Source organism: Cygnus olor, chromosome 9 (genome assembly GCF_009769625.2).
Source record: "Cygnus olor isolate bCygOlo1 chromosome 9, bCygOlo1.pri.v2, whole genome shotgun sequence".
Classification (NCBI taxonomy): Eukaryota; Metazoa; Chordata; class Aves; order Anseriformes; family Anatidae; genus Cygnus; species Cygnus olor.
In genome coordinates, this window is record NC_049177.1 from 8,956,804 (window position 1) to 8,979,056 (window position 22,253).

A 22,253-nucleotide genomic window follows, 5' to 3' on the forward strand; every position below is an offset into this window, starting at 1 on the left:
GTATGTTTGTACAACAGTAACTATTGCAGTTATCTTTAAAAATTAAACTATGAATATGAATTACAAAACTAGCCCAGGATAACTTATCCTCAGAGCGAAATGTTTCCTTGTCTGTAGAGTAAATTAAAACAAATGCAAGTAAAATATTCAAAAACCCAAAAATCAAATAAGGAGAATAATGTGTGCAAGCAAAAAAAAGAATGATGAAAGAACTGAATGTGAACTAAAGCTTAAGACCTAAGAACTCCGAAGTTTTTATTCATGTGACAACATCTCTGTTTAAAGAAAAATAAAAGAAATTTACATGATGAAAAGCTTCCAAACTTCCACAGATTTTTTCATAAACAAACAAAACATTCATGAATCAGTGAACCACAGAAATTGTAAAACCCTACCAGTTTTGCAGATTGGTTTAAATTTTGAGCAAGGAAGGAGGGCACTTTTATTTCCAGTCAGATGGGCTAGGATGAATTGAACTGTCAGATTCAATGTTCTGCTCACATTGTAAGCTTAGACATTTGTATCTGGGATGGGCATTTACACAGATTGCAGTAGCTTTACATTAAGCCCAACCTTCAAAAGTTGGGCAATAAAAGATGACAGGAAATGGTGACTAGGTAATGCTGAATTTGATAAAAAATGAAAGGCATACTGAAGAAATCTGAGAAAGCATTTTTGACTGTTTGAAAACTTGCAGATGAAACAGTATCCCAATTCAAGGCCTGATGATTCTGAGCCTTTTAAAGTCACCTGGAAAAATTAACTCCATCAGTTGAGGTTAGGACTTATGTTCCAGCCAGTTCAGATTGTTCTAATCCAGTTCAGATTGCTGTGTCTGCATTTTCCAGGCTCTCAAGTTAGATCTGAGGCTAACAGGATCTTCATCAGTTGTGGAGGTAGCAACAGCTGAAGGAACAGGCTGTGGCTTTTCCAGTGGATTCTGAAGTTGTGATTCTGAAATGCTAAACTCCATCATGGGCTCTTTCATTGCCACCACAGGTGCAAAAACCAGTAATGCTAATTCCAGCAATCCAGATCTTAATTCATATGCAGAAATTAACCCATAGGCAAGTAATAAAAATGCATACATCATCCCATTCAATTATTCAGCAGTTTTGCAGACATACCAGAAAAAACTAGCTTTCAATATAAAAATTGTCTATGAAACAGTCTAACTTGAATTTTTCTCCATGGATCATAATTCCACATGAGCTGCTTGATCTGTAGAAGAGGAGAGAAGAATAAATACTCCATTTCCAGCTTCCTTAATTCGCAAATTGGTTTGAAACTTAATATTCAAACCCCAGACACTTGTTCTTTGCAAAGTTACTTGGGACTGAAGAACAATTAATTCCCCCATATCTATAATGGCACTGTAATTAAGGGTTAAGATAAGGCCAGGTTCATAAAATTGCAGGAACGGGAGGATCTTTAACGGAACTGAAAAGAGTGGGAAACAGATCCCTGTTCTCTAGGCTTCAGCATGAAGTTAAGTTACACGTGCCTGACTTGGCAAAGTGCTTCTGTGCCATTAAAATACGCAATTATTTAACGCATCCTCCATGCAAGCCTTTACATGGTGCAAGCTTACAATGAATGAGCACGAGGCTTTACCCCAGTCCAAACAGGTAAGAAGGAGATTGCAGAAGAAGGAAGACAGTCAGAAAGATTACCTTGTCTGTGTTGTACTGGCATCTTAGCTGGTGTTCCTGTTTCTTTTTCTTTCTGGAAAATACTCTGGAGCTGTTTGATTTCTTGATCATAGTCCTGCCATTCTGGAACTATACGCATTGCTGCTTGCAACTTGGGCTCTTTGGTCATTGGGTTATTACACTGCAAACAAAACACACCAACTGTTCAGACACTTAATGCATAAATAAGCTCTATTTACTGAACAGAGGAATGCTTCCCCCTAGTGGAATTAATCTGTTGTTAGTGAACACTTAGTACATGCCAGTATTTTAGCTAGAGTACAGTGTAAAGACTTCACAAATTCATGATGCCACTTCTCTAAGAAAAATACAGAATATAAAGGGGAAAAAATGAAGTACTGAAAACACTGAAGTAAAAATATAGGATGATGCACCTAGATCTGAGATTAGGAAATGCCCTAAAATTTATCACTATTTTATTGTGACATAAGAATGAGGGAGCCATACTGTACTTACAAGATCAATGGTTTTTGCTCTCTTCTTTGAGGAATCATCACACCATGTTTCACACCAAAGCCACTCCTGTGGCAGTGATTTAATTGGCACCTGGTGGATCATGTTGTTAGGCAAATCCTGTTGTGAAGAATAAGATTTAGTAGCAGTTTCCACAGGGTGCAGTGCCAGGGGGGAATAACTGTCCCACCAGATAGCATTGAGAAGTTTTGTGATTTCTGTAAGTAGAGAGGTTTGTTCCCCAGGACAAATGAAAAATGATGAATCAACCTTTCACTCCAACCAAAGTCCTTTGGAAAAAAAAAACAAAACTGAATAATACAACTGTTAATCTTACTTTGTTGGAACTTAAGTCTAAGAGCAAACATGACTAAAGTAGTAGTAACAAACCTGTGTCAAACCTGTACTGGACCAGTTTGAAGACCATTCTTAAGTAAATAAAAGTGCCGTGTTACTTTTCCATGCATGACAGTACAAGCCTCATTTCCACGTTATCAAGTCAGTACACAGTTAAACCACTTGGAGCCAGACAGCTCAAGAAACTTTGTTTCTTCAGCAGAGCTGAAGAAACATTCAGATACATTCTTCTTAACATTCAGCTGTGTTACATATTTACCTTGTAGTATACTGGATACTGGAAAAACTGACAGTCTGAAGACACCTAAGAGGAAGCTGTTGTTTCCACCTACCATCTACGTTTGGTACTACACATATGTGCCTCATTTGATGGCAGGGAGTAATGGGACTGCCACTGGCATTTGGCTTTGGTAGAAGTTTGGCCAAGACAGGAGAGGTCCTAATTTGCCATCATATCACAGTACATGCATGCATGCATACATACATACAATAAAATAAATACACACCTGATCGAGGTTAGACAGACTGTTAGGGTCCTGACTAAGACCCTGATATTGTCCTCTGAGTCGATCTCCAGCTGCTATCTTTCTGAACTTCTTCAGATCCACAACATATAGGGCACTACATGGAGATGACATAGTTAGCAGTGACATTTGACTGACGGGTAAATTACTGCAGCGCCAGTAGACCCTGAGATTTAATATGTTAAAAACAATTTGATATACTGCCACCAAGAGATTATCTAATATAAGGAAGGAAAGCAGTTCTAACTAAGGTCATGGCACATACGTAAAAAAATACTCAAATCTATCTTAGCTTTGTTGTCATGCAGTCCCTTCTTCCAACATTTGTTATTAACAAATGAAGATGCCTGTTTAGTTAACACTTCAGTTCTTCATCTGTAAAAGCTGTATCATACTTATAACTTCAGTGTCCCTAGTGCTTCCAATGGACCAGAGGCAATGGAACCTTAAAGAAGCAACAGTAAGCAAAAAGTGGTTCACTGCAGTGCTGTGGACCTCAGCTAGTTTTCTGCTAATTATAATTCATAGCAAAAGCTTTCCACTTGCATTTTGAGGGGGGAGAACTTTTCAGTACCTGATGTGGTATTTTCTTCCAGCTAAATGACTTGCCCAGTATCCTGATTTCCAGAACCTGTAGCCATCCATTTCTCTTCGACTGTCACAGAATGGAGTATATCCATAAGGAGCACCATCTAGATTGAAATCTCTTAATTCCTTGAGATCTGTGCGCACAATCTGAAGGGAAAGGACGGTTTATTTTTATTTGTAGAAGCCTGCCAAGGGTTATTTTGAAATGCTGGTTAGGATTTAATTCAAACGGAGCAAACAGTGAAAAGAAAAATCATCTGTTACTCTTCTCTACCATCTTCTGCATTATGCATATGTAGTACAAAAACAGGGCACCAAATCCCCTGTCTCATTGGAGCTGGATCAATTAAACTGGACCTTAAAGTAATCTGATAGGAGTTTACTTGACAGCTGAAGTGTCAAATTGTTGCTTAGCAAGCAGCAGCAGTTCTCACTATAAATGAACTCTGCTATGATCCTTTGGTTTCCTTTCTTCTTGAAAGTTTGCAAACCCTTCAGAGATGAAGGCTTTTTAATGTCTTTCTGACAGGCACTGTGGCAGTAATACTACTCTAAAAAATACCACTCTAGTGGAAACAATCTGCATTAATATATCTTTTAAAAACAGAGCAAAAACTGGATAAATTGAGAACAGCATAGCTTGGAATTTAACCTAGGTGATACTTAAGCATAAGTTGTAATGGTTTTAAGTGACATGGGATCATGATGTACATATGCCAAAATGCCAAAGGTATTTTATATTTACATGTTGATAATCCGTACTTCTCAATTTCATATAAGTTTTGGAAGGAATTTTTGTTGGCAGTTCTCACTGCACATGCACCTTGTACTTTCAAACCATTCAGGCAGTAAGTGCAGACAAAGCCTTATAGATATTGTTTGCTTTGCAGCAGGGCATGGCTTCATGCCCCAGGGAATTACTTTCTCGCTCCTCTGCAAGCCATTCAGATCTGGCCAAATCAAAAGCAGGGGAGTGGGAGGAGGAGGGTGTTTGGTGACTCAGGAAAACACTGTGTGTGCTAAGGGATCTGCAGCCTGGGAGAACAGACAGAACTGGAACTGGAGAAGAGGCATGGCAAAATCAGAATCTGTTTGGCAAACTAGCTGGAATCACAACAGCAAGTGAGTGAGGAACCAGAGAAAAAGTAAGAAACAGGCCAACAAAAACAAATTTTGTGGAAACAGGCAGGAAAAACACACATACTGAAGCATGCTATAGTTACAGAATCAACCTTCAGTCAGGCCTGTGAAATGCCCAAACTTGCAACCTTTGTAATAACACAGAAATTGTATTCAAGAATATACTATTCTTAGAGAGGGTAAAAGGAAAAAGGAAAAAGATCAAGCAATTCCACCCTCTGTGTTACCTGATCAGCATCCACAAATAAGATTTTATCAACAGCTAATGGGAAGAGCACATCTAGAAAGAGGATCTTGTAACCCCAGATGATACGCTGTTTCTCTGTTTGCTGATGAAGCCAGCGTGGCCATTTATACTGGACAAGCTCATACTGGAAATTATACTTCTCTGCCATGTATGGGATGAACTCCTGCAGAGGGAGGGGGAAAAAAGTAGCTTATCTCAGTTCTTTGTTACACTGCAGGAAAAATAAAAGTGCATTACAAGAAATAGACTTCAGTCCCACAGTAAGTCACAGAACATTAGAATGAAGAAATTAAACAGCACAAAGAATAACTACAGTTTCATGGTTACTTCAGACAGATAATGACATAAACCCAAACCGTACAATCTATATTGATTGTAAAGCCAACTATCATGAGACAACTATTTTGGCATCCTTTCACTGCAGAATTCCTTATAAGCCATTTTATAGTGATCCATATCGATCAGTTTAAAAGAATGCATTACTCAATTTGTAGAATTCAAATACAGTAGAGATATTATTTAGAACTGTACAAATCAGTACAGGGAAATAACAAAACTAGAAAAGAATCGGGAGAAATCCTTTACTGGAACAACTTGTCCCACTGTCCGATCCGATCAGTTGACATTCACATCTGTGAGGCCTCCTCTGACAGTGGGAAAGCACTCATTTAGCCAAGAGATACTGGTAGAACATGACCATTAGCAAGGGAAGGGGGTACCATGTTGCTGCATTGCCCCAAGAGCAGTCACAGCACAGACCATTTTCGTAGCACAGGGACACTGCTAATTATTTCCCCTTGAGCTCATAAACTGGTAAGATTCTCTAAGAAAGGCTGTTTCCTAATATTACATGTTAGAAGTTCTAAGTTCCTGAAATACACAGTTTTGACATTCATTTACTTCCGGGTTACATTTTGAATTCTGCTATTTGATTCATGAGGTATCACAGATGTTAAGTATTTCCAGGTACATTCCTCTAGAGCCCGTAGCACTCTAGCATGCACCACTCACGTACTCCAGTCAGTCTGGAAAGACGGTTTTAATAACTCCCTTATGAAGCTCTCACCATACCTAGTTGGTAAGCCCTTGCTTCTCTGGTAGTTTTTTTTCCTATGCTCTTTCAACTATTATGTGTTAGATGAAAGTTTATAGCCCTGAATTTCATCTCAAAATCTACGCCATTACCATGCGAGTTAAAAAAAGGTTCAAACTCTTTCAAGTATCATTTTACTAGTAAGTGCTTTTCTCTTAAATATTTACGTTCAGCAGGAGCCCACTATTTCCAAAAGCTAGTTTGATGCTTTGTCAAAATAGAAGGTATGTACGCTTTTCTCTCCTATATATGTTTACATAACAGTATAATGCACAAGTCAAAACATTCTTCTTATTTACTTTTTCCGCAACAGAATAAATTTCTAATTAATAACAAACCTTGAATGTAGGCGATAAGTAGTTCTTCAGAAACCAAAACTTTAAAGGAGTCTTGGTATGTTTCAGCACAGACAACATCATTATGCTATCAAAAGAAAAAATAAAACATTTACAGGAATAGCTACCGCCTGCTAGAGATCAGCTGCTTAACAGAGTACAAATTGCTATTTTACACTAGACTAACTATAGTATGTGAGATTACTGATCTTTGTGCATGAAGAAAAAGTGGGTAGCTTCACCCTATTAGATATTGCTTAATTTTATCTAAAATATAAAATCTGTTGGTTTTCACAGTCTGTTGAGAACAGAAGTTCAGATTTTTTTCCAATGCAACTATGACTTATAATTTCTTAACAAAATATTTGTATTTCATTATTTTCTAGGGAGAAATTTCTAGGACAGCAACATGCTATCTATTAAATTAAGTCTATTTTGAATGTCTGCATAGCATGCAGACAAAAGTTACTGTAATACAGCAGAGGCAAAAAAAGAGGACTTCTGAGCTTTTTTTAATATTCTTTCAAATTCTAACCTTTTTACTTGTGAACAGCAGTGCACATTTACCATTTGAGACCCCCAGAATATAAATTCTGAACTAACCGTAGGAATCTTTCATAAAGGTGTCCTGAAGCCACAGAGAATATATTTAATACATCATCTTTATCCTGTTTCACATCTTCATTCTTTTGTCCTCCTGTGAATCCCCTGAAAGGATGAACATGTTTGTTTAATATAGTACAACTGCATGGTTTAGTGTCCTCCTCCCCAGTCTGGGCATCACAGTCCACAAGGCAGAGCACTGCAGACACCAGCGTGGATGACCTGGTAGCTTATATGTGACTGCCTATTCAATTGAAAGATTCCTGGCTGAGATACAACTCTTGGAAACAGTGTTTTCGGACTTCCCTGAAGCACAGGTGGTAAGGGAACCTAAGCAGGGCAAAGCAGTAACCTCACTTCTCTAGAAACAGAGGGGACCTATGAAAGACAGGGAGTTTGTGATGCACAGTTTTGATGAGTCAAGCCCTAAACTCAAGCTGTCTTAACAAATGGCTATGAAATATCATGGAACTAGCTGTGTCATCAGAAAAGCAAACAGTTTTCCAGTTTCAAGAGGCTTGCAGGTTATTATTGAATCAGCTTTACCATTTGAGAGATTCCCAAAATCCAGATTCATTCTCACTGGTACCATCACTTAGTAGATCTTCATTCATCATGTCTAGTTTTTTCTGAACCTGTGAAACATATCACTGCTTTAGTGAGTGGAACTAGATATTGGGCAAACAGCTATGGAGCGTTGTTTTGACACTGTCTCTGTTAGTATCCATTTCAGTTATATCCAGTTAGCTGATGTGTAACCTAAGCTGTCTGGAGAAACAGCTCAGTAGTGAACTGACATTTTGAAAATAGATTCCAAAGCTGTTCTCAGATAACCAAGGGCATGTTAGTCTAAATGGTTGAAAATGCTTTGCTAAGAGGTATTTAGTGACCATCTTTGTTGGTGGAAATTAGCAGAGAAAAAAATTCAAACCAACCAGCAACCTGCCCCAAAAACAACAACACCTCAACATCACTTTCCGTTTCTAAAAAGTGTTATTGGCCATTGAAACTCCCAAGCAGTTAAGTAGATGAGGCAGAAAAAAGGAACGGCAAAAAAGGGGGAAAAAAAGGAAAAAAAGGATAAAAAGAAAGGCAAGAAAACATCCCTGAATTACTCCAACACGAGTAAATCCTGTGAGGAAGCATGAGCCAGATGTGTCACAACCATCATTTACCAGTCATCCTCATTAAACTTTTCAGCTACACTGTTATATAACAAGCAACCCTAAAAGACAGTAGATTAATAAATTGCCTTTTTTTTAAAAAAAAAAGGTATCCTCACCTATTCTATCAGATTGATAGATAATGTATTACCAGATGAGTAAATTTTATCTGTAACAAAATACTGGCTCAGTGGATACATGGAACATTTATAACTACACTTTATATATAAAAACAAAACTGACTTTTTTTCTTAAGTAATAAGCATAACTGAGTCAGTAAAATTTAAGCGTAGTTGTTTCTCACATGCATCCAAAAGGAACAGCAGTTACATGTCATTCTCTCCTGCGTCAAAAGAAACAAAACCAAGTCTACAGACAATTCCCTCTATTATAAATGCTGTGATGTGAATGTTTTACAAACTGCTTCTAATGTAAGCTTGTAGGAAGGGATTATCAGGCCCTCAACGGTTCTTTTCCCCACTATTGGTCAAACAATCTTTTTTTAACTTCAGTTTTTATACTCACCTTCACTTTAATAATTTTGCTCTTGAAGTTGTTGAGAACAACAATAACTTCATTAGCTTCAGGTGGAGAGTCTGTGCCATCATGGCTGAAAATACAGTAAAACCACTTTTTTAGTTAGGTTTTTTTTTTTTTTGAAAACACTGCCTTTACTAAAAAGTAGAAATATGTCCTTTATTTCTTCTACATGTTTTTCTACATACTATTAAAGCTTAGCATTGTAAGACAGGTTTGAGACATGCAACAAGATAAAGTAACAAATACATATATTTGAACACAGACTGAGTTTTGTAAAGGAATTCATTTATTTCATCTCAAATAACTTACGTTCAGTAAAAAATGCAATTTGCTGTTCAGTTCAATTACACTTTGGCAAATGAACTGTTAGATTCAGGTATTAGCATGCATATATCTAATTCAAAAGTTTCACAAGGAAAATATCAAAGTATCTCTTGTGCTGTCCTACCTGTAGATTCTATAGATATCCTCAGATCTGCCCTTTCTCAGTCTTAGAGTCCATGCGCCAGGATTGGCTTTTAACTGGAAGTAACCCTGTAAAGGGAAAAGAATATCTGCCAATTTCCAGAAAACACAAATGCAGAAAAACAGGTTTGTAAGTCATGTATTTTGACCCACTGTTTTATATCTAGAAATAGTTATTTGTAAGCTAGCTGATTAATATAACCATAAGGCCTTAAAACCCAGAGAAGTAAGCATGTATGGGTGTGGGTAACACCACAAAACTCAGAAGTTCCATTCAAAATCCTTACTTTTTTCAAAGAGAAAGATAATTATTAAAAGATCCTTATTAAAAGATCCAGCTTAATTTTTTTAGATGACAAGAAGTCTTCAGAGTGTCTTGGTAGGAACAGCACAATTGTAAAGTTGTTTCTGCAAAAGTCTGCTTTCATGAAGGAATGAGCCAATTTCTAAACACTAGTTGGCAATTACACAGCAGTCTGCAAAAGGTTTGCCTCTAAAAACATAATTTTTATCTATTGTGAAGCTATACAGACTGGTATTTCAGCTACAGCAGCAAGTAGTAACATAGGTTATATATTACAAGATTTCTCTTCTACAAAACCTAAAAAAAATACAATGTAAAATTCCAGTACTGCATACATTTCTTGTTGCATTTTCAGGTTCCAGATCTGAGAATTTTATTTCGTGATGTAGATTATTACACCAAAAATAAACAAAACATTTGTAGCAATGTCTCAGTGTCCCATTCAGTTTTTTACTTTGACCCCACAGGCACGCAATTCCACATATGAACCAGTCTGTGTTAAAAAAATAAAAAGAATAAAAAATACAAAAGACATATTCCTGTTCTCTTCATAGCCCTTCACAGTATAGACACTGAGGAAGAGGAGTAGCATTAATTAGAAAAAACCACCTCCATGTCATTAAGCTTTATTCCCTAGCATATTCATACACAATGTGATCATACAGAAAATAAGGGTCTTTCTACAGTTACAAATATCACATCATTAACGTGGCTAAGCAAAGGCTTAGAGAAATAGAAAATAAATATAAGAATTTAAAAACAAATATTTAGAGGCAGTGGACATTTCATCGTTATTTGTTCTTCAATACATTTAGAGATTCCAAGAAATACAGCTGACAGGTTATTTCAGTTTTTCACTAGAAATGGTTAACTTCCCTTGCCACAATTTCAGATTATCACCTCTCACAGAGAACAGACACTGAAGAGAGACTGACCCCTTATGCATCTACCTTAAAGACAGCTGCAGGGCACAATCACATACTTGGATTTCAACACTTTTCCTCAACTAAATTGAGGAATTCCCCTTCTTTCACACTTCCTTTGTTTTCTACAACGTTGATCATTCCTGCTTCTTGTATCCATTTGTTCTGTAGGTCTCCTGAAGAAATGGTTTACAAGTATGACACCTGTCCACCTGAAACTTACAATATCAGAGTGGATGGTCTAAGGAGTACCGTCTATGAAAAATAGAACTGCCTGACCTGTCCTGGAAAGAGGTTACCTAGAGATATTGGCATAATTTTAAGATACTCCAGAAGATCGTTCTCAGCAAGCTGAAGGAAAAGGAGTGCCTCTTTAAAAGGTAACAGACAAACAAGTTTATTGCAGAGTTTTAGACATCAATGTGAGGAATGATGTGGTTCTGATATATTTGCAAGCAATTGTGGAGTGCAAGTAATGCCATATATCCATAGCCTACATACTAGAAGATATTTAATGGTTTAACGTAAGGAATTGTGCTGACTGGAGAACCCAAGTTATTTGTTGCCAATTTCAATCAAATGCTTACCAAGTTGGCCATAACAATGGTGTCTACCATGACAGGATTGGTTGAAGTTCCCAGTGTAAACTGGAGTCCCCGAGGTGGCTGTCCAGTAGTAATATCATAGCAGTGTCCTTCCAAAAGTAGATACTCCAATTCATATTCTGCAGCAACAATGTTATCCACCTGTAAGGAGAAGATATTGCTGAATTTAGCATTAGCTCTAGAGTGCAATTCTTTTTCAGTGATTCAGTTACTATCTAAAATAGCCATAGTAATCAACTAGCACTTTACCCGAGTATTTCTATTAGAAAAATACCTAGAAAACCTTAAAAAGCTTGGTTCCATTGAAGCAAAAAATTTCATGACACGTATTGTTAAGACTGTCCTTTATCAAAACTCTCTCAATCTTAACTGGTAAGATGCTAGGATAACAAAAGTGAAGGACTGTTGCTCTATTTCACAACTCTTTTCACAGTTATTGTAGGATTTAGTCAAATAAGTGATCGATCTCACAAGAAGCCTGTTGACAGGCTTCAGAACTTTGAACCGAAATCTCTATAAAGCTAATCTAATCTAACATCATCTGAAACAAATGTTTTATTTTGCTCCATGTTACTCCTGCAATGTGCTAAGGGTACTGTCGGAAAGACCGATTCCTTTCTTCTACACTAAACAAGAAGTGCCAATAAAAAATAATAAAAAAGTACTTGCTAAGTTGAACAAATCACTTCAGGCATACGGAACCATAGAATATCCCGAGTTGGAAGGGCCCCACAAGGATCATCGAGTCCAACTCCTGGCACCACACAGGTCTACCCAAAAATTCAGACCATGTGACTAAGTGCACAGTCCAAATGCTTCTTAAACTCCAACAGACTTGGTGCCATAACTGTGTCCCTGGGGAGCCTGCTCGAGACAACCCTCTCAGTGAAGAGCCTCTTCCTGATGTCCAGCCTGGGGGACCCCATTAGTGACTGGCCACCAGCCTGATGCGGCCCCATTTACCACAACCCTTTGAGCCCTGCCCATCAGCCAATTGCTCACCCATCACATGATGTTTCTGTTTAGCTGTATGCTGGACATTTTGTCCAGTAGGATCCTATGGGAAACTGTGTCAAAAGCTTTACTGAAATCCAAGATCATATCAGCTGGTTTCCTTTGATCAACTAGATGGGTGATCTTATCTCCCTACCAGGCTAAATTCATATTTACCCTGAGGACACTACATAAGCAAAATATTAGTCTAATCTCACAAAGCATCTTCCCTCATTGCATATGCCACCCCCACTCCCTCAGAGTTTCAACTCATTTAAGTTGTGGGGGCAGAGGGGGGAACAAAATCAGAGGTTTGAAATGCATGGCAGTATCAGCCATTTGGTGGTTCATTTATGGCTTTACAGTTTTGTTTTGCTTTTCATCTCGGAACCTAACAAACAAAAAAAAAACAAAACCCATGCAACAACAACAAAAGCTCCCAAGCTCCCCCACAAGAAATCAGATTTCCTAGACTTCCAAATAAAGTCATGCAGGCTTAGCAGTACTGGAGTCCACCACTGCACTGCACCAAATCCCCAAACGCTACCAGAGATGTAAGAGTAAGGAGAGACTAATAGTAGGATGTTCTGTGATGAAATAACCCACATTTGTAATGACCACAAGGCTGTCCACGCTGTTGCTTTGCAGAAGGCCTATTTGTAAGGAGCATGACCATCTTGTTACACGTGCAGCAGGTGAGTTTCCATGCTGCCGGTGTGGGAGGACGCTGGGGCAGGGAGCCGAGCTTCCCTCTCACCTCTAGAGGTGGCTCCTCCAGCTCAGGGCTGAGACACACTGGTGTGAGGATGCTTGTCCTGCCACTGCCCACGCCACACCTTTCTGTGGATAAACAGAGGACTTGAGCCTCCAGAGCTGTCACATCTTTTGCATACAATATTATTTTTTCTCTCTCCATATATGCTGTTTTTCAAGGCCAGCTACAAAGTGGCTTATTTTAAGGGAAAATAATGTTTAACTATCTCCTTAGGCTATTGGCTTCACACCCTTAAGTCCAAAATTTTATACTTCACATCACGTATGGATTTTCTAACTTTTAGTGTGTGCTTTTAGTGCACATTGTAATAGATTAGCACAGTGCATTTGTAACCGCTTATGAGCCCATTATTTTTAGAACTTCTAAAAATTATTGAAGTCCAAGTTAATTTTTAACAGCAAGAGGTTAATAATTAGCACTGAATGATCTATCCCATTCAAGATTAAGTGAGAATCATCAGCTTGTACATACAGATATCCTTCTTTCGTTTTTAAGATCATTTTGATACTAATTTCATCTCCTTGGATTTTCTTTTCTTCTTCAGTTTATCCTTTAGTACAGGGGCGCACTGCCCGGATCAATATGCTAACAGTCTAATTCAAGGCCTGTGCTAATAACAACCACCTCCTAAAACTACTGCAATTGAGTGGATTTCTGTTGCATCAGTTCCACTGTTTTATTGATACTGCATTCTTTTGTGGGTCACAAGAGCGTTTGTTGGTAACACAAGCTGTGAAAATGAACAAGTAGCTAAAACATGTTTGGTGGCTTCTCAGAGCAAGGAAAAGTAAGTGGAAATCACTTACTGGAACAAGACTCAGATCTTACTTCAGTATTTCTAAGGACAAGCTTAAAAAAAAGTGTCTTATTTTTTGTTATGATGTTAGCAGTAGGGAGCTCCAATCAGAAATACATTTTTTAATTCGTAAGTTAAGACGACCAACAAAGTTTGTTTCTAGCTCAGGACATTCTGAAATGTTATACACGCACACACTCAGAACACACACGTATATATACGTACACACACACGCACATACAGTCAAAACAGCACATCTGTAGAATCTGCTTCAGACCTACATTATTTTTCAACCTGTGGTCCCCAGGCATCCGTGAGTATCTGAGGGCAGCGATCTGCCAGTGAACTTTATCTGCAGCCCTCACGTAAAACCTTCAGGGGTCTACAAATGTATGTGTTAACATCTACACCTTTATGTTTATTATCATTTTAAAATTTGAAAATTCTTTCCCATTACAAAAATACCCCCTGGAAAAATCAACAATATCTAAATGCAACTATAGTAACACGTTGATTTCACATACCTCCTGTAAGTAAATATTATCAAGGTCATATGGGGTTCTGACAGATTCCACCATCCAGCTCTCAGGAGTATTTAGGTTCAAAGTGAACAGCGGAGACTGAGGCATATCCAAAAACTTTGCAATTGGTCCAGAAGCAAAGTTGTTATCTGCTGTGAAAGAAATTTCTGGCTCCAAAACATAGCGATAAAAGCTGAAATTTCAGAAAGATGATTTCAGAACATATTTCTGCCGTACTCTGCATATATTTCACTGTTTGAACTTGCTGACAGCATCAGTTTTTCCAGAGCTCCAATGTCTTCAAGAAGCCCAATATGAAATTTTTATTCCCTGATGTGTATAGAAGGCTTTGTCCAAAGCATCATGCTTAGAACAATCCAAATTTTCATCTTGAAGGAGCAACCAAAGTTTACACGACTCAACCATGAAGATTAGCAAGTTATTTACCCTTGCTCATAGATATACAAAGACCCACCCAACTCGTAAACCAGCAGAATTGCCTCACGCCATCCACAAATTTCTATATTCTCTATGGGAAATCATGTCATTGTACAAATGAGTTGAAAGCAGTTAATGAGACCTTCCAAAGGACATCTGACATGTCTGTGCTTGCACATTCCAACAAGTTTATCTCTCTCTCTCTCTCTCAGGGTTTTGGATTGTGTTTGGATGTTTTGTTTGGTTGATTGCTTTGTTTTTGGTGTGGATGGATGGGAGGGTAGGAGTAGAGGTTTGGGAGATACAGCCCAGCAGAGTTGTGGAACCTGGTAAGGGTGGTTTGCTCAAACACGCTACATCATAACTTATGACAAGTCTTCCAAAGGGTCACTGCCAACTGCACTGTTGTAAGCACATGCTTCCATACTGCTATTTTTTGGGTGTCTGGTTTTTTTGTTTGTTTTGTTTTTAACCCCAGAATGGTATTGCTTACCTTTTCAGAGGCATGTCAGAAAGTTTGGACTGGCAGTTCATAAACACTCTTAGGTTCATATTTATCAATTGGTTCAAAACCTGAAGTAACAAAAGAGAGACATCCCTTAAAATTCTAACTAGGAACGCTGACCAATGTTTTCCTAGACAAGACTTCTCAAGGAGGCATGTAACCTGCTCATTTCTCAATCATCCCTTTTCATTATTTGCTTCACCACACCCATCTTTTAGCTGCTTGTTTTAAGTAGATCAGTTACATGCTCCCTCACACTGCAGGCATTGTTTTGGGGATGCGGAGACTTTCTTCCTCAAGAATAATTGTTGCAAACTGAACTTAAAATGGTGAAACTAAATGCTGACTAGAAGATATCTAAGCATGATCTTGTTAGCGTGTAGTGCAGAGGAATTCCAATAATGCATTGTGCATTTCAGCTGCATTATGGGAAGGCCAGTGGTCACTACAGAGTCAAGGTGGAAGACAAACATTGCAAAATTACAGATCTGGAGAGCACTTTCTGAAATTGTCATAAAACAAATTAGAACACTGTATACATACCAAAAGTAACGGAGCAAGTCTTTGAGCATCTCTGGTAACTGGATCAACAATAGCCACAACATCAAAGTATGTCTCCCCCTCTTTTGGTCTCAGTTTAACTGCACTAAACAGAAGAAAAAACAAGTTTAAACTATCAAATATATTGGATAAATACAGCAAAAACACTATCCATCTCCTTCTGATGTCAAATTACTTTCCAAATGCTATTTATCTTCTGAAATTAGATAGAGAAGAAAATACATATATACATACACATGTATAGAGATAGGTACACAGACGTATAATTTATGAAATCTGACTGTGCTCTGAAAGCTGTTGGAGACTTCCCTATTGCTACTTGGATTTTTTTTGATGTTAAATGTAACTTAAAAACATGGGAATGTTAAAAGACAAGGAAGAGCATATTGCTTAGCAATCCTATACCTGTATCGTTCTTCAAAAAAGTGATATTCAATCCTTGCCTCTCCTTTTGGTTGAGCAGAGAGAAGAGCATCCACTTTCATTACCAAGTCACTAGCCCTGACGAAGGAAAAAAAGAAGTTTACAGCTATTCACAAAATGCATGTACCTACTATGTTTCTGTCAACTAGCAGCAAAAGAAGTCAGAACTGAATTCACATAAACTAACAGTTCTACCACCTCTCTTCAAAAGCATTTCCCTGCTTGCACATATTTATAATTAATTAATTTGAAAAACAGTAGCGTGGAAATAGATGATCAGTGCTTCTGAAAACACAATTTAGTCCAGAATATGGTGCCCTTACTGTCCTCCTCCTTTTACTCCAAGGATTCTTTGAAGTAGCTCTGAAGAATTAAACATATGTAGGGGTTAATCTACCGGTAAGATAATTTAAATGCTTTGCAGTCTTCTTATCCCTGATGGTACAAAAGGATTTAACTAGCAATTACAGAACAGCTGGCATTTTAGGTGTCAACCATGCTGCAGACACTGCATCCCTTAACTTCATCAACCTCTCTTAGACCCGTAAGAGATTCAAATCAAACCCTTGTTTCACAGCAGTCTTCTCGTTCTATACTGTAAATCTTAAGTAGTAGGAAGAAATGGAGAAACTTTCAAGAGAGAGGGGTCCTATCATTAAAACATAATTACTTCTGATAATTTCTTTCTTTTTATTATTCGCATAAATTTTCTTTAGCTTTACCAAGAAGCAATGTTGTACTTAAAGGTCTGTCAGCTTTTCCTTTATTAACTCAGTCCCATAGATTTATACTGACAGCTGTTTAAATTGTTCATACCAGAAACATAAGGCTGGGGAAGCCTGCCAGGTTCTACAGTGTTTTCCAATGCAGCAGACCAGTTCAAAATTTTGCAAAAAACCTTGGCAGCGTTCGAATAAAACACACGCAAAAAAAGACTGCTCTGTCCAAAACTAGCCAATATTCTAACTATGACATCTTCTCCCACCCTATTATCCAAGAAGTCTTATATCCCTTTGGATTCCCAATACAGCAACGGATGTAAAAGCATTTGGAACACTGTTAAAACCCATCCTCTTCGGATTCAGAATCACAAATTTCTGCACAAAAGACCATATGCTTAACATATCTGATTGGCCTCTAACAGCCAAGCAGTATCACAGAAAGATGTAATGCAAAATGGGGGAAATATCTTAGTGATAACCTCCATCCCCACCACCCCCCCCATGTGCTTATGGACTTCAGATTTGAACCAGAAGATGTCTTTCGTCTGAATACCTCGCCTCTGTTCTTTTTGTAAGAATTATCTAGAACTATGATTTTCACTATCTCATCTCTACCTCTTTTTCTGTTGTTTCTCTTTAAAAAGTTAAAAGCAGTTTACGTGATTCTCTAGCACTGACAGCAAAATGTATTACTAAAGTGTTTCTGATATTGATAGGCCAGCAGCAGGTAGCTAAACTAGAAACAGATTCAGAAAGCATACTCCAGCATCTCATTTTCTTCCTTTCTTCCTCCTTTTAAATAAGTAATCCTACATATGAGTTATGAAAGCCTGGCACGTAGGAGGTAGATCGTTTAAAACAGTGTGTCAGTTAAGATTTAGCTGGGAGAAAAACCCACGATAAGTCTGAAGGCCTTAATATTAACAAGAAGTTAGACTTCTGTTCCATTTAGAGAAGCAGAACAAGTAATCCAGTGAAGAAAGCATTTTCAAGAATAAATGTAATAACATATAGCAATGTATACCACTTCATGACACATACCGCAGCAGTAAACAACTCTCCTTTGCATATAGACAGTTTCTCTACTAGTAAAGCTGTCACCAATCAGTCTCCTAAGCCTCAAATGAAACTTCAACACACAGCGAGGAATTTAGCCAGACCCCATAAAATGCACCACCACCCTCACTCTTCATTTTTTCAATCCACCTGTATCTTTTTTTTTCCCCCTCATCCAACAAATCATTTCCAGATAACACAGTCCCTGGATCACAGCAACAGCCTGCTATCTCAGTGATTACTAACCAAAGCATTTACAGTTTCATGTTCACATGAACAGTTTTATGGTAAATTCCTACTGTCTTGAGCTCTTCCCCAGTTTCTTGCTGCTTGTCAGTGAAGCTTCAGCCAACACAGCTCCTTCAACTTCATTACAAGACATGCAGCCACGACAGATCGCTACTAGATATAGATAACAAATCAAGAATGAAGAACTCTGAGCACAGTACTATATTAGGGGTTGCTAGTACTCCCACTACAGCTTCCTGAATCTGGGGGATACAGTTACAGCTCCATACCTACACAAGATTCTGTGAACTATTCTGTGAACTGCAAAAAAGTCACTAAAACACTTTAAACCCAACAAAGACAATTTACATCTCTGTCCTTTCCGACTTGCTCGTCTGAACAGCTGAGCCTTGACCATATCAATACGTGTTAGTTTATAACACCTACCCAGTGTGTACTTGATAAAAGCTTTCTCTAGGCTGCAGAAAGGGACTTCATCAGAATACCACCACTTTTTACCAATCTCTTCATGTTTACTTACAGGTCTTCTTCAAATCCCAGCTGCTGAATTTGAGATTTGATTTTCTGTCCTGATGTCTTTAGTATGATATTCTCAAGGAGATGGAAATCATCCTGATTGAACATCTCACCATCCTCTAATGGGCCAATAATCTTTATTTAAAAAAAAGTGGAATCAGCATTATTAGGTAAAGGCTACACTGAAAAAAAATCATAGATATATTAAATACTCAAGCCCAACCTTGGTTGGTTGTCAACTTTTCAGGCAAATATTAATGTCCGTGGCCACAAAGTTTAACAGAGAACTCTATTTACTTACAGACAAGAAAAAAAATACCCCAAAGTCATAAATTGCATGCTTAGAATTTTCACTGAGTGCTTGATTTGCAAAAATATAGCTTATTAAACTATACATACAGTACTATACCTTGAAGAGTTAACAAAACACCAGGCCAATTGCAGTAGACCAGAAAAACTCCAGCAAATTTCACTCCTCTAGCCTTCAAAAGACTAAAAGCTTACCTAGACAATTCTTACTATTTTGCTAATGACAGAACTAGAACGCCACAACCCATCACTTAAAATTCTTAACCCACTAAAGTATGCACAGTATACAGCAGCCACTGGAACTTTCTTCCCCCCCAAATCCTTAGCTAGCAAGCAGGTGGCAGAAGAAAACTGAATGGGTACGCGGCTGGGTTTCATTATTGGCAGTGACATACTCTTGTAACGTAATTTGCTTAATTGAAGTGGCTCTTGTAAAAAGAGCTAGTGGAAGAAATCAAGACACCAACATTGGGCAATGAACAATCACAGCACAATCACTCAAATTTATCATCCCCTTCAGCCCCTGGACTCAATTCACTGCCAACATGAGTGCAACTGCTATTGACAGAGTTGAATTTGTATGCAACACCAACAGCTAACTGTACACAGTACAAAGAAGAGGTCACTGCAGGTCTGAATAAATGAACTTGGAAGCAGTCAAGTGGCCTAAAGAAGGCAAACTCTCTGAATCTGATCCCTAGGCTGCCACTCAACCTCTGTGTCCTTCCCACATTTGGGATCTCTCTTTCACCATCTGGTGATTGATCTCACCCTTCCATTGCTGATCACAGCCCTCTGCCCCTTCTTCAGCTTTAGAACATCTCTGCAGTATACAGCATGGGACAGAATAAAATCCACCTTAGGAGACTCAAAGGCTTCTTTGAAAATATTGATATCCATACCCTGAAAGAAAAGAATACCTGTCATTGAAATAGAAAGAAAAATACTCCTCTGAACACTTTTTAAAATACATCTTTTTTGTTTCTGTTCAAGAATATCTTAATGCCTTGCTAAGATTTATCTCCAGGCCCCTTCGTTTTGTGGTCTTAAACCTCGTTCTTGCCAGTCACCTTCAAACGTTATCACAATTTCTGATGTGAAGGGCCACAACCCTAGCAGCTGTTGCTAGTTAAACCAGTAGTTCCATTCATTTGTTCTTAAGAGATTCTTGCCTAACCTTTTACGACTAGTTTGAGAAACGCAATTTTTTTCTCTGCTTTTTAAAGAGATCATGAGATTGAAGTTCTCTCTTAAACCCCAAGAAACCACTCACTCAAATAGATCCCTGAATCTGCATTCCTTTGACTTTTTCAAGTTGTGTAGCTTTGATGTGCATTTTTAGATGGACTGTTTTATTTAGGTAAGCTCAAACTTTCAGAGCAATACAAAAAAAGTTATGCTCCATTGTTACTTTATCTTATCTTTATCTGAACATACTACAATAAGAAATTCATTAGATGAACAAGTACCCTACCTTTGTAAACACCAACAGACATGCTTACCCCAACGGCAAATTCTAAGATGTCAGCTCCTGCCTCTAGCGCCTTTGCAATTTCTTCTTTTGCCATTTTGGTGATGAAGTTCTTGGCATTATTTGACGTTTGTGTCTGTAGAGCTGCCCAAATGGCCTTAGCAACAACTGTGTTCTTGCTGTTTGGATCTTCACTGGGATTATTAATCATGCTAATTCGAACATTATTGCTGGATTTCTGTGTTTAACCAAACAAGCATTAGGAAAGTTTTAGGTTTCAGCTTTCTTTTAAATAAAAAGTAGTCCATAATATAGTAAACTCCATAGCAAAAGTTTGTAAAAGTTATTTTAACCAGAAAACCAGATTTCAAATCAGGCTAATAACAACACAAGATTAAAAGGCTGAATGAACTAATTTAACTTCAAGTATTTAGTTTACCTACAGCCATCACTGTGATATCTTCTAGATAATACTGTGCTACACAAGAGATTTAGGACCATGGCCAGCACTCAGAGAGCTGGCAAAAGAGTGATTTAGGAGTAAGCTACGTATTTTTGTAATTCAGTTACCTTCCTGGAACAAATAAGAGCAGAGAGCAATGCTCATGTTAATCTCCAAACAAAAACACAGACATCTTCAATTTAGAACCAGAGGCTTAAAAGAACATCTTTTCTTTATTGTATTAGCATAGTGCCGAGAGGGGATTCTGTCCTAGTACAAGAAGGTCAGGGATGTTCCAGCCCCCTTAAACAAGCTGGAAAATAGAAAACCTATCTCCCCGTGGTCATAAAACTGGAAGAAGCACAACTTGTGTTTTTCAAGCCTCTTTCCACTGTTTTATTATCACTTCTAACCTGTGCAAGTGAAAGTACTACTTACCTGGTGTTTAATGGCATCATACAACAATTGCCTCCCTGAAGGTTTATCAAAATCACCAACAATCCAAAAAGTAACTGGTCTAACAAAAGAATCATCTGCAGAAAAAAAAAAAGAGGGTGTGGGGGGAATATTTGAAGATGAAGGAAGGAAAGCTTCAGGTTTTCTTTATTTGGAGGAAAAACAAGGTGCACATGCAAAGATTTCAAAAAAAGTAAAAATATATGAAAAAAGTGGAGAAGGCTAAGCTAAAAAGTCTGACAAGAGAGGAACAGTAGTATTGCTATCGGATTTCATTTACCTCATTCAGAAAACCCACATGGGACAGCATGCATTACTGTTTCTAAACTGGATTTCTTTATTTTTGCTACCGATTTAATTTAGAAATTACAAAACGAACCTATAAAATAACCTACTGATTCCACCTAGGGTACAGACATATCACTTCTTTGTGCTGAAGCTGTTAGTTCAGAAAATCAGGTTTGTATAAAGAAAAAAAAGTGGTGAACCAAACATGCACTTAAACACCTTTCTTCATTTCTTGCTTGTACTAAAGCCAATGTTACAAAGGAACCAGAAAATTCCCAAAACAACAACATACGGAATGCTAAAGCATGTTTTACCATAGATCTCCTTGGAAGACATTCCTGGTCAAAAAGCAGAAAGGAAAAGGGGAAAAGGAAAGAGGCATTAATAATTTGACAGTAATCCTAATGCGTATCAAGAAGTCGCAGCACTGTGCTGGGCATAATTGAATTGCTGAAGCTCAGTTCCAGCAAGCAGCAGGTTCACCTTAATTTTATCAGAATAAACTTTGACACCTTCTCACCACCAAATAGATTGATGCTTTATTTCCGTACTACAGCACTAGTCATAGCAGTTGCACGCCACCCCATGAAGGTATTATTTTTAAGACCATTTGCAGAAAATGCTGTGCCATTATGACTTGAATTGTTTGTTATCTTCCCTCTTCAAAAACTATCAAGACA

The 22,253-nt window shown here is 37.9% G+C and overlaps 1 protein-coding gene across 4 annotated transcripts in view; it reads right to left on the reverse strand.

Moving 5' to 3' along the window:
* Window positions 1-234: 234 nt before the first annotated feature.
* UGGT1 (UDP-glucose glycoprotein glucosyltransferase 1) overlaps window positions 235-22,253 on the reverse strand; it is a 44,275-nt gene continuing 22,256 nt past the window's right edge. For 2 of the 4 annotated variants that reach the window (XM_040567595.1, XM_040567594.1), the window contains exons 22-42: window positions 21,888-21,911; window positions 21,268-21,362; window positions 20,419-20,625; window positions 19,688-19,819; window positions 18,612-18,742; window positions 16,047-16,142; window positions 15,624-15,726; window positions 15,069-15,148; window positions 14,141-14,330; window positions 11,035-11,193; window positions 9,204-9,289; window positions 8,741-8,825; window positions 7,599-7,687; window positions 7,053-7,157; window positions 6,453-6,537; window positions 5,002-5,184; window positions 3,621-3,781; window positions 3,029-3,143; window positions 2,169-2,285; window positions 1,674-1,833; window positions 235-1,221 (exon numbers count right to left, since the gene is read on the reverse strand). In XM_040567595.1, the coding sequence (XP_040423529.1) occupies window positions 1,196-1,221; window positions 1,674-1,833; window positions 2,169-2,285; window positions 3,029-3,143; window positions 3,621-3,781; window positions 5,002-5,184; window positions 6,453-6,537; window positions 7,053-7,157; window positions 7,599-7,687; window positions 8,741-8,825; window positions 9,204-9,289; window positions 11,035-11,193; window positions 14,141-14,330; window positions 15,069-15,148; window positions 15,624-15,726; window positions 16,047-16,142; window positions 18,612-18,742; window positions 19,688-19,819; window positions 20,419-20,625; window positions 21,268-21,362; window positions 21,888-21,911 (2,429 nt within the window). In that variant the 3' untranslated portion in view covers window positions 235-1,195. The remainder of the gene's footprint in view (window positions 1,222-1,673; window positions 1,834-2,168; window positions 2,286-3,028; window positions 3,144-3,620; window positions 3,782-5,001; window positions 5,185-6,452; window positions 6,538-7,052; window positions 7,158-7,598; window positions 7,688-8,740; window positions 8,826-9,203; window positions 9,290-11,034; window positions 11,194-14,140; window positions 14,331-15,068; window positions 15,149-15,623; window positions 15,727-16,046; window positions 16,143-18,611; window positions 18,743-19,687; window positions 19,820-20,418; window positions 20,626-21,267; window positions 21,363-21,887; window positions 21,912-22,253) is intronic. The other 2 variants (XM_040567593.1, XM_040567592.1) reach the window with 1 other exon arrangement.